The sequence below is a fragment of the Condylostylus longicornis genome, unplaced genomic scaffold (genome assembly GCF_029603195.1).
Source record: "Condylostylus longicornis isolate FDR11 unplaced genomic scaffold, ASM2960319v2 ptg000028l, whole genome shotgun sequence".
Taxonomy (NCBI): Eukaryota; Metazoa; Arthropoda; class Insecta; order Diptera; family Dolichopodidae; genus Condylostylus; species Condylostylus longicornis.
The window spans coordinates 5211209-5225258 of NW_026577997.1; the positions used below are offsets into that span (position 1 = coordinate 5211209).

General features: G+C 19.8%; 2 protein-coding genes across 3 annotated transcripts in view; one reads left to right on the top strand and one right to left on the bottom strand.

The window, feature by feature from the left end:
• The first annotated feature begins 7687 nt into the window (after nt 1–7687).
• On the top strand, nt 7688–11869 carry LOC129607765 (endoplasmic reticulum-Golgi intermediate compartment protein 2). The gene is made up of 8 exons (XM_055518939.1): nt 7688–7875; nt 7954–7990; nt 8063–8290; nt 8351–8590; nt 8657–8842; nt 8915–9025; nt 11293–11442; nt 11505–11869. The coding sequence occupies exons 1-8, from the start codon at nt 7798–7800 to the stop codon at nt 11753–11755; spliced, it is 1281 nt and encodes a 426-aa protein (XP_055374914.1). The 5' UTR covers nt 7688–7797; the 3' UTR covers nt 11756–11869.
• Nucleotides 11814–14050, bottom strand: part of LOC129607766 (arginase-1) — a 29242-nt gene continuing 27005 nt past the window's right edge. For both annotated transcript variants that reach the window (XM_055518941.1, XM_055518940.1), the window contains 3 exons: nt 12400–12499; nt 12243–12333; nt 11814–12161 (listed from right to left, as the gene is read on the bottom strand). In XM_055518941.1, coding sequence (XP_055374916.1) covers nt 11935–12161; nt 12243–12333; nt 12400–12499 — 418 coding nt within the window. In that variant the 3' untranslated portion in view covers nt 11814–11934. The remainder of the gene's footprint in view (nt 12162–12242; nt 12334–12399; nt 12500–14050) is intronic.

The window sequence follows — 14050 nt, forward strand, 5'->3', positions numbered from 1 at the left end:
AATTTAAATACATATATATATATATATATATATATATATATATATATAATAAAAAAAATTAAAAGAATTTAAGATGACAAACACAAATATTTCATTCATAATATGCCATTTTTCTAAAAAAAAAAAACAAAAAACAAAATTTTAGTTTCCTTTGCACTTTAAAAATTTCGTGTATTAAATTAACAATACAAACATAAAATTACATATAATATTAAAAATATCATCATAAGACCCACGTGGAAATGTGCTTCAATTTATACATTAACATTTTTATATAATAAAGAAAAAAAAACATATGCATGCAATATTTTACAAATTATATTCATTTTTTTTTAAACATACATACAAACAAAAAATTTAAATTAAAATATCAAAATAACAAAAAAAAAATTTCTAATGACAAAATGCTCAGTCCGTTTTACATTTTAAAAAAATGAATATAATAATATTAAAAACTATATATACAATTTATTTATAAATATATATATATATGTATATATATATGATTATATATATATATATATATGTATATGTGTATATAATAAAATAAAATCTAACAATATATACGTTTATATATGTATATATATATATATATATATATATATATCACAATATGAAATATATAATTCAAAGCAAAAAACAAATTATTATGAAAAATTTTACATTTTAAATACATAGAAAGTTATAAAATAATTTTTTTTATTTTTATTGCACCCACATATTATTTTGATATATATACAAACAATATATTATATATACAACACCTATATATATAGTTTTAATATTAAAATAATGGAAAAATTTTTATTCTAAAAATTTTTAATTTTACTTTTAAAATAATAATTCTTTAAACCGAAAATTTATTGAAATTGCAAAAATGAATTTCATTTTTTGAATATTTTTTTCTTTTTTTAATTACAAATAAAAAAAAATAAAAATATTATGTACTAAATATATAAAATTGTTGCACCGTCCACGTATTAAGTATATATATATATAAATATAATATCAGAAGTAAAATAATTAGGACTATATATACTAAAAAAAAATTGACTTTAAATTAAACACACACATTATATAATTATATATATAACAAACAAGAAGTATATGAAATGAATATAGTTTTTAATGGAGAAAATAAAAAAAGAAAAATACTAAAAATGTTTAAGCATATATGTTATATATGTTATATATGTTATATATATGTTATATATGTTATATATAACATATATATGTGTATACATAACATATATATAACATTTATATATATATATATATAAACACATATATATGTTATATATATATATATATATATATATATATATATATATGTATTTTTAACTAAAAAGCAACTTTAAAAATTGAAAATAATTATAAAATTATAAAAATGAAAAAAATAAAAAAAAAAAATAAATAAAAAACTTGCTGTGAAATTCTTTGATAGAGAAAACTAAAAAAAATAAATAAGAAACTTTGATTAATTTAAAGTGAAAACCTTCTATTATTATATAACTACTAACAAAATCAATCTTTATTATTCCTTTTTTTAATTAATTAAATTTCGTTTTTAAATGATACATAAAATATAATTTTTAATTTAATCCCCATCATATAGATGCCATTTTAGTAGAGCACAATTCCACATTGAAAAAAAATTTCATGTAAGTTTTTTATATTCGCATTTTTCACATATTTTTTTTTTAATTTTTCCTTGTTATTTAATAAAACTTTTATATGAATTTTTTAATATTTTTTTTTCTATTAAATATATGAAGGCGGATATTAATGAAAAGGAACGCTTCGCATTTTTGTTTTTGTCTTAAATGATTGTAAATATATAGAATATATAAACATATATAGGAAAACATTTAATAATTAAAAAATAATAAAGTATAATAATAAAGAAAAACAAAGTCAAATATATTAAAAAATTAATAATTCAAAGGAAAAAGAAAATAAATGAATATGTATGAAAATAATTTTTTTATTTTAATATTATAACAAACTGCATATACATATATATATTTGTTTGAATAAATTTGAATATTACATAAAGATTTATATATATATAAACCATTCACTTCGTATTTTAACGTATAACTAATTTATTATTGACAGTATTTTACTGACAACAATCGTGTTGCTAATAAAATTATATTTTGCATATTGAAACATTTTCTGAGTATTGAGTCACTAAATGATAGTAATAGCGTTATCGTAAAAATTCAATACTATTATTGGAAACACAAATCAATTGTCTATAAATGATTTGTGTCTATAATAATGTTTTTAAAACTTTTATACGATAAATATCACTATCATTAATGATAGTGATACGGCAACATCAATATGAAATTAATGTCGTTATAATAGTGTTTTAAAATTTAAAATGATTTTCACAATGAGAAAATGAGTAAATTATTTTACGATCATAATATGATCGATATGATACGGTATAATAGATACGGCATCGAAAGTTGTACACATATAAATATTTATGTAATATTATATTGTTCTACATACATATATTATTATATATGTATATGCATTTATATACATCATTGCTAAATATATAATTTAATCACTGAATTGTGATGGATCCTTTAAATATGGGAATAAAAAAATATTAAAATTGAACTGATTATGTTAGGAAATATTTTTTAAATTTAAAAAAGTAAATGAGAATAAAAAAAAAGAACAAAAATATAGCAAAATCAAAAAAGGAAAAAAATTAGTTGATTTGGAATTTTTTTTTTTGTAATTTTTTGTAATTTTCTATAATTTTAATTAATTGATGAACGATCTATGATCATATTTTTGTTTTAAATAAAAATAATAATTTAGAACCATAAAAAAAGAAAAGAGATGCAATTTTATTTGACAATTTTATATTTTTTTTAGATATAATAATTTTGTTTTTAATGATTTTAAGTAATGCATGAGTTTATGTAATCCTTGATTTATATGTATAGATTGGACAAAAATTCAAGTCAGTACAAAATATATTCCTCAAGATGATATTCCTGTTGCAACAATGTGGAAGAATCATTTACTATTATTTTATGGATCAATATTACATCTTGAAAACGTTTAATAAAACAAATGAAATAGTTGATTAAGAACAACCAAAATTCAACATAAAAATTAAAAATGGAACAATCTGTTAAATTGCATCTCTTTGGCTGTGCGGTCTACCTTTTATACACCTACATAAACATTGAACCTATATTTATATAAAATTATCCCAAAAATTTAATCAATTATTTATATAAAATATATTATGAAGTTTTAAACGAAAAATTGAAAAGTGTATACCTAACCATATTTTTTAACAAGCCTTCTTTTTTTTAACAATATTTTATTATTTGCAAAAAAAAAAAAAATATTTTAATTTTTACTTAGTATCACTTATTAGAATTCTTATTAGAAAATAAATAACAAAACAAAAAGATATTAATTTCAATTTAGTTAAGTGTAAAAATTTCAAAGAAAAAAATATTTATATATATCAAAAAATAAATGAGAATAAAATTAATTTCATGAACTTGCATAATAGATTTTTTCAAATTTTTTACGCTTGAACTTTTATATTAAGGTATTATTATTATATATATATAAATTATATATATAAATAAAGGGCAGTAATTAAGAGTGTATGACGTAGGTGTTCTTAAAAAAGGCAAAAAAGAAAATAATAATTATTTTATAGCAATTTAAAAAAAATAATATTTAATATTATTATAATTAAAAAAAAAATATATAGTTAGATTTTTTTTATTTTAAATGGTATAATAATTAATTTAATTATATATACTATATAATATGTGTATAGGTATAAAATAGAATATTATATCTCAAACAGACATAGGCGAGATGAGAAGAAGTGCTTTTTTCAAAAATATTATAATAAATAAAATAAATAAATAAGTAATAAAAAATAATGAATTTTTTTTATAGGGTAGAAAATAAATGAAGCATTTGAAAAACAGAAAGGAAATTAAAAAAAAAAAATTAATAGCATAAAAAATTAAAAAAAAAAACATTTTATCTTTATCTAATCAATTATTTTGTTCTTATTACACGGAAAAATCATTATTTTATTTTTTAATTAAAAACACTTAAATTCATATAAAATTTATTTGAATATTTTTTATAATTTAAAACAGTCAACACTATTATGTTAAAAGTAATATTAAAATGCATATATATATATATATATATAAAGTGATCTTATACTGTTTGTGTATGTATATGTATATTGCGACTAGCTTTAAAACAACCAAAGACAAAATAAAAAAAATTGATATTCTGCTTAATGCCTATAATGGTCGAACATCAACTGTATATATGAATAAGGGAATATATCGAAAATTTCTAAAGAAAAAAATTTCAAGAAATACTCCATACAATAGAGTCTAATAATATCCTAAAAGGTTATTAAGGCCATGAAAATTTTTATAATAAATTACTTCATATAAATTCTATGGATTTAAAATTTTAAAACGGTAATCAAAATGGAATATACCAAATTTTTAATTAACATAAAAATCAATTTTTCAATTAAAACATCTAACATTTTCTGAAATCCAGATAGATTTACTACAATATTTAAAATTTCTTAAACTCATTAATTAATTCAACTATACGTGAATTAACAAATATTGAAAATTCTATACAAAAATTCTATTTCAATATTAGTTCCCTTTACAAATTAAAAAACAAGAACCTATTATACAATAGAACAATAATATTAATTACAATCAATATATTTATAGAACAATATATGTATAACTACATACAAAATTTTAAGAACAAAATAAATAAAAGATCACATACTTATAAAATATATGCATATTTTAATATTATATATACAACATATACAAATTTAATTATTTAATTTAAAACAGCAAAATAAAGAAGGAACAAACACTAAAAAAAACAAACAAAAATTTACAAATAATCATAATATGTTTTATTAAAATAAAAAATTAAATTAAAATTATTATAATAATAAAAAAAAACTCACATCTATATTAAATAAAAAACATAATTATTATTTATTTAGGAACACATCAAATTATGACTTAATATTATATATAAGTCTAAAAAATATTAGTAAAAAATTTTAAATTCTTACATAATAATTAAAACTATAAATATATATATATATATATATATGTTTATATAAAGGTATATACATATACATAAAAAGTGCTCATTTGAAGCAGCAAAAAAATAAAACAAAATAAATAAATAATTGATGAATAACATATAGCTATATATTTAAAATCAATTCAAAAAACTAAACATAAATATTAAAAAAAAAATTAAATACATATTATTAATTATTAAAATTTAACAAAAAAAAACACTTTAATTCATTTAGCAAGGACAAAATGAAAAATTAATAATAATTAATTTATATGTATATATATATATATATATATATATATATATATATATAAATCTATATATATACGTATATATATTTTAAAGTCTCATGTATAAAAAATTTAATTGAAACACAAAAAAAACTATATATATATGTATATATATACATTTATATATGAAATATATTTAGTATATATATATATATATATTGAATAATAAATAAGTTAAATATAAAAACAACTTGAATGTTACGGTTTATCAAATTAAAAAACAAAATATATGAAAATAAAATTATTAGAAAATACATGTATTGAAAATCAATAAAAAAAAATGAAAAAAAATAAAATAAAAAATTTGAATTTACTAAGATAATTATTATTGAAAAAATTACAACATTTAAAACTAAAAAAAAATCTGGAAAAAATTTAATATTTCAAAAAAAAAAAACAATATAGAATTCTTATTAAAATTTAATTTTAAATAATAAGAACAAAACATCAAAATAATAAATATACATATATGTATATATATATACAAATATATATATATATATATATATATATACAAATATATATATATATATATATATATATATATATATATAATTTTACTTTAAAAGAAAAATATTCAAAAGAAAAAGAAATTTCAATGCCCTATTCGAACTATAAACATTTATATATATACCTATATAAATATAAAATTATATAATAGTAGATGTATATCAATAAAATGTATAACTATATAAAATTTATTATAACACTTAAAAATATATTTATTATATTAAATTTATTTATTTTATATACAATCATTTAATTAAAAATTATTTATATACTTATACTTTTGAAAATATTTTGTAATTATTTCTAAATAGTTTTAAATTAAATATTTTAATTATAAAATTAAAAAATTAAAAGTTAATTTTCTTTTTTTTTATATTAGCAATTTTTCTATAATTTAAGAAAATATGAAAATTAAAAATGTTGAAGTGACATTTTTATTAACTTTTCAATTGTGAATTCAATTTGATATTATTTTTAAATTAATTTGATTTAATTTATAATTTATATAAAAGCACTTAATTTGATATAAATATATATATATATCAGTATTTCTATTAAATAGTTTTAAAAATACATATATAAATCCTAAATGTATATTTCTATATATACATGTGTAGAAATATAAATATATATATATACACATATATATATATATCTTATAATTTTTTCATACTAAAAAATTAAATTGACACTATAAAACATGAAAAAAAAATACTGCATAGCATTATTAAAAAAAAAAAAAATAAAAATAAATCGTAAAAAAAAAATATGTTACATAAAAATGTATTTTAGTTGTAATTTATAATGTAGAATATATAATTTTACCAATGAAAAGCTTGAAATAAATATTATCGAAAAATTACAAAAAAAAAATGTTTTATTAATTTTATTAATCATTTCCATGCAATACAGCAGCCCACTGCCTCAATTTCGGCAATATCTATATTGTTGAATACTTTTTGCGATATTTTTTATATAGTTTAAATGTTGATGTCTCTAAATGTTGATATACCCTTATTTCTAATACTTTTATGACATTCTAATTGAATTTACAAATTATTTCGAAATTATCCAAGAAAATAACTGTAATCTAACAAATTTAACGAACAAAATAATAATTCCTTTTAATTTTTTATACATTTATTACAGAAAACAATATCCTTTTCAGGTAAAAATAATAACTTTTATAAAAAATTAAGGGTGGTTTTTTTGTTTTTCCACCTTTTAATAAAAATATTCAATATAGAATTAATAAAGTTTGTCTGTGATTCGAAAACATAATTAAAGATTTTAGATACCTAAGATAATACATAAAAAATGTAATGAAAAGAGCCTACCTTCAACAGTTAATTTTACTAGAAATGAGCGGTAAAAATTTTGAAACGGTAACACTAACTAACAACATTTTTATTAAAAGTTTGTTGCTAAATGTTTCCTGATTAAATTGTATATTAATATTAAGTTTTCAATTATTTTTACTACTGTTGTATTTATATTCTATTATATTATCTTAATTTTATATTGCTCAGTCATTCCTTCTAAGTAGTCTTTGCTTTAGTTTCATTATAAATTTTAAAATATTCAAAATATTAAGTATTGAATATTCAATGACAATGGTACCAACGTAAAAATCTATAGACATTTTCTTTATATTGTGAATTGTGAATAAGTAATTGCTGTCATGAATAAGTAATTGCTGTCAAAATATTGTTTTGACAATTTGGCAAATTGTCTTATTTCCCTTTACAAATTATTTTTATCAACAAAAGTAATTAATAAGCATTTTGATGAATAAATAGTATTGAATATTTTTATTTCTTCTCGGTTGAAGACAATATAACTAAAAATGTCTTCACTAAGATATAGGGGTAAAAAAAATATTTTAGAATTAACTAAGAATTTGGATGCATTTGGAAAAATTCCGGTAAATTTGCTTATTCCCTGTTTACGTGTTTTTTTTTACCCAGAAACTTAGATTAAACTGATTAAATATTTTTTTTAGGATGAGTATAAAGAACCGTCTGAAATTGGCGGAACAAGTAAGCGAATTCAATATTATCGATATCATTATTTCAATTTTATGCTAATACATATCAATTTTTTATTTGCAGTTTCTCTTTTAAGTCGAATTCTCATTATATACTTAATTTATAGTGAAATAGCGTATTATAGTAGACCTAAATTATTATTCACATTCAAACCTGATATAAATTTAGACATAAAAGTTCGTATGAATGTTGATATAACTATAGCGATGCCTTGTGTTGGACTATCTGGTATAGATTTAATAGATGATACAAAACAAGATGTTTTTTCTTATGGGATCTTAAAAAGAGAGAGTATACTTTTGCATTGTATAAATGAATTTGAATTTCTTAAAACTCAATAATTTCAAATAGGTACTTGGTGGGACTTAGATGCAAATCAAAGATTATACTTTGAAGAAATGCAACATGTCAACAAATTTTTGCGAGAAGAGTATCATTCTTTAGCAGATTTATTATTTAAAGACATAGTAATGAAAGAACAAGAACATAGCACAAGTCTTCATAACGAACTGCCAAGTCGAACAAGTAAACCAAATATACCTTACGATGCTTGCAGATTGCATGGAACATTTTTAATAAATAAAGTTGCAGGTAAATCTTTTTACAATTTCAAAATTTATAAGTACCCCAATTATGTACTTAAAATACAATATTTAGGAATTCTGCATTTCATTAGTGGTGAAACTTTATCTTTTGGATTTTCCAATAACCACTGGCACTTAAATGAATTTCATCGAGTACGAACAAATTTTTCACATAGGATTAATAAATTAAGTTTTGGGGATTTAGCATCTCGTGTAGTACACGTCCAGCCATTAGAAGGCGACGAAAAAATTGTTCCTGGTAAGAAAACATATTTAATTCAATTTTAATCGATTCTAAAAATGTTCTCGATGAAAATATTTTTTTACACAGACAAGGCTGTAATGCAGTACTTTATAGAAATAGTTCCAACAGAAATCCATAACGTATTTTCTACAATTGCAGCGTATCAATATTCGGTTAAGGAAAACGTAAGAATAGTTGGTAAGTATTATTTAGACGACTCTTTTTATTATTCTTAAAAAATTTACATAAAATTAAAATCAGACCGAAACTTCAATAAATAAAATTTTATTTAAATAGTGTAGATGAAGTTAAAATATTCAAATTCTTAGTTTCTTTTATATAATACCAAGTTACAAATCCGGTAATCAGTTGAAAGAAAGCGGTTGTAAAAAAATATACAACTATATTAAAGTATTGTGTATTTAAATAAAGAATAACAGTAATATAACTGATATGTTCGATTACTAACAATAAATAATTAAAAAAGGGTTTCGAATAAAAATCAAATACTTCAACCGCTAAAATTTGAGATGACATACTTAAACCAAAACCAATAAATGATTGATAGAATATTATTAATATACCTAATGCAAAAAAAATAGAATTAGAGAAATATGTATCAGTGGATCCTTGTACGTTCATTACTAAAACAGCAATAGCTATTAATAACAGACCGCAAACCACGGTTGATATAATAAGAGGCCATCTACGACCAAATCGATCGATAAATAATATAATCGTAATTTCTGTTAAAAATCTTGGTAACAAATATGTTACAATACCCTCAGATGAACCAATCAGCCACGTTTCATATGATATTAAAATTATATTAATTGTAAGTGCAGTTCCAAATGCATATGTTATTCTAATAAGGGCAATTTTTATAAATTTCATATATTTTTGTTTGTCGAACGATATAGATGGAATATACATATTTATTTCCTCAGCACCATGTTGTACATACGCATTCATCATTTGTAAATCATTTGCAATATCAAATGTTTCGTAAATTTCATTACGATATTTTAACATTATATTTCTGGCTTCAATGTTATTGCCTTTATGAATCCAAAAAATAGATGATTCCATAAAAAAATAAGATGTACTACCAATGCTCAGTATGCCGCATAAAATCAATATGATTCCATTTGTAAGCCAAAATAAATACTGATTCGGTACAGAATTTTTAATTGTTTCTACAGAAACTTGTAATCCAATTAAAACGCCTAATGTTATTCCAACTTGAAGTGATGCCACATGTCTCCCACGTTTAGAACTAATCGAAATTTCACTGGCATGTATTGCACTAGAAATACTTATTAATCCATAAGCTACACCCGATAATAGATTACCGATTATGAGACCATATAAATCATTGTATGCAATCAATGATAATATTCCATGAACAATTATTAAAGTACTGCTTATATACTAAAAAATTTGAAAAGAAAAAAAAAGAATTTATTATTCTTATCACTAATATCAAATATGTATTAATATTTACATTAAATATTTTTTTTTCAATTTTGAATACTGTAAGAGCAATAATTAAGGCTCCAAGAATTGAACCAACATAAAATATTGTTGAAAATCCTTTAATTTTAGCTGAGCTAAAATTCGGTTGAATATTACTATATAAAGTCCATGATATTACTAAACCGGCTGCGATCCGTAGTAAAAATGCTAAAAAATTTAAAAACTATAAATAAAGTTGATATGAAAAATATGAATTATAAATGCAGATTATTTTATTCATAATATTTATAGTTATAAATGAAGAATTATAATTATTTATTCAACATTTTATAAGAAATAGAATTTTAATAACCTGGTATAAAAACATTGAATAATTTCCAATTGCTTTTGAAATATGTAATTGAAGTGTACGTTTGATTCCCCATTTGAAAAATTTCATTATCTTGAGTGTTATTACTTCTTGGCTGACTCATACTTGCTCCGAACAGTTAAAGATTTACATAAACACTAAATGCACAAAATAAAAAAAAATTTATTGAATTCTTCAAAAAAAAAAAACAAGCACACACACTGGTTGGACCGCAAAAATTTTTTATAAATAAAAAACTTCAAAAAAAATTGATCCAATATTTTGATAACGACCTGTAATAACCTTGCAACTTTAATGATATATAGCTATTAAGTAAACATCTGATAAGAAAAAAGTAAATTTTTCATAGACCTATGTACACGCTTTAAATTATTTTTGTTCTTTTTTATAATTTTTTATTTACATATGTATCATAAAAAGTTTAAAAGCTTTTGAATATGATTTTATAAGTAGAAATTATGCGGTTTGTCGGTTATCGGTTAAGTTCTAATTTCATATTCGTTTGATCGACACATAATATATAACTATGCAAAAAAAAATTTAACATAGAAGAATAAATATATTATTTTTAAAATATTATAGAATAAATAGTTACACACGTTTACATACATATTTTCAGATTCACATAAAAATTCATATGGATTGCCTGGAGTTTATTTCAAATATGATTGGGCTGCACTTAAAGTAATTGTAAAACCAGATAGAGAGAATTTAATAAAATTTTCAATCCGTCTTTGTTCTATAATCGCTGGAATTATAAAAGCCTCAGGTATTAAACATAAAATAACATTATATGAAAAATGTTAATAAATTTTTTAATTTTTTATATAGGTATTTTAAATAGTTTCATACGTTTTTCACAAAAACATATATTAAGATTTTTTGCACCACATATTTTCAATAAGGATGGTACATTAACTAAAATGAAATTACCAATTGTAAATGCAAAAAGTAAATCAGAACCATTAATAACTACAAATTTTATAAATAATTCCAATAATTATAATAATGTTACAAATAGTTTATTAAGTAAAGCAAATCTCATACCAAATGAAACATTACCAATCTTTTTAAATAAGTGATTTTTAAAACAAAAAAAAATTGAATTTTATTAAAATTATTAATTTTTTTTTTTTATTATTGTGTGCTATTGTTAAATAAAATAATATTGTATTAAAAATATAAAAGACGTGCCGAACAAAATTGTATACATAATATAAGCAAAAAAAAAAACCATATTATTGATTTTTATTTTAATTTATTAAAATCTTTTATATCCCATTATTATTTTAATTGCTTCAATTGCTGTATTAACTGTTAAGTTAGCATCACGTTCATCACCAAGTAATGGATTAATTTCAACAACATCAAAACCGGTAACGTTTCCTGTATCATTCAATTTTTCTAAAATATAAAATATTTCACGTAAATTAAGTCCACCAAAAACACTTGTTCCAGTACTAGGAGAAATACTTGGATCCAATGAATCTTGAATGAAATTAAAAATATTAATTAAAGTATATTTAATAAATTAAATTAATATATTTAACAGTATATAATATAACATACCAACATCGAAACTAATATGAATTTTATTATTGCTACCAATTGATTTAATTATAAAATCCATAATTGTCGGAATTCCTAACTTCTCAATATCCTGGAAAAATTAATAAAAAAAAATTAGTTAAGAGACAAATTAAAAAACTTATCATTAAATATTCACCATCATTCCGAATGCCATTATTCCTTTTTCTCTTATAAAAGATTTTTCAAATGAATCAAGATCTCGCAGCCCTATATAATAAAGATTTTTGGCTGGTAAACTGAAAATAAGAATAATTATTATATTTTAAACATTAACATTTTAATATAATTAAATTTTATGTAGATTGCTCGTATATGATTGCATTCGTTAGATTTAAATTTTACTGTAATAAATACTGAACCGTTATAAATTAGTTAATTATTACAAAATTTGTGTAGGTTTAGAAATATAAAAAGATTCGTTATAGTTTGCTATAATTATTAAGATTTTAAGATTTGATACTTAATTAAATAATTGAAAAGGAAAAATATTTGAAATAGATTATGTACTTATCAAATATGTAATATGTAATATTGTAATATTGTAATAGTTACTGTATTAAATAACAAAAACAAAAAGTGAATTTTTCCCTCTTCAGAAGAAGAAAAGTTCAATGAACACGATCAAAACAAACTTATGGTTTACTGTTTTCCTTGCCTTTTTTTCTTAATTTTATTTGCATTTTGTTTCACATAGTAAGTAGTTATTGACTGCGTATACGTATGCTTGAAAATATAAAATATTTATAAATTTATGTTGCATATGGTATATATGTGTGTACATATGTACATTGTATTATACATGTATTGTAAAGCAGAATTTTTATTTGATTTTTGTAAATGTGTTGCAACATTAATCCAACCATATTACTCTATATGAAATATGAATATTGAATAATGAATCTGACATATCGGATCGGAATTATATGTATATGTATATATTAATTTCTTTTATAAAAATCGCCGCCACACACATTCAAAAAAAAATTCAAATTTTATTAGAAAATGAGATTGGGAAATTATTTTAACAATCGGCAATCGGCATTTTATTGTTTTTATTTTACTGATTCATTTTACACATTATTTATATTTACATTTACATAATACATACGTATTCTCTTAATGTTATTTCTTTATAGTGAGAGAGATTATGTTCAACCGCAATGCAATATAATATACGAACTACAATAAAAAATTTATCGCTGAATTTTAACACGAAGGAAATGAAATATATTTATATATTTTCCCCTTGATTACGCCACAACTGTAATTTTTTCTCTTTAAAATAATTTCCCATCTAAATAAACTCAGTAAAAAAAAAATAAAAATCCCAAACCCATTTGCTTTTTAAGTTTTATATATGTATGAAAATGTATATAGTATTTTTGTCTCATATTAAATACCGAAATTTTATACAAAACAAAAATCGTTCATATTAGACAAAAAATTAATTTAAATGGTAAATTGTATACCGTGTGTTACAACAGTAAGATTTTGACGCAAAGTAAATATTAAGAGAAAAATTGCTAATTTGAAATTTCATTTATTGTTGAATATATAGGACTGTTGTAAATATTCTGATGATTTTTTAACCATAGCCTTACAATTATTATTTAACATATTGATGAGTCAAGAAAATAAGTTAAAAATTTTTACCATATTGATTACAGAAAGTTAAGCAAAATTAATATTTGTTTAAAAATAATCAAAATGTGTCAATAATATATGACACTTAAAAAATGATATGGTCCACAAATCGGAACATTAAATTTTATTTAGTTAAATATAGG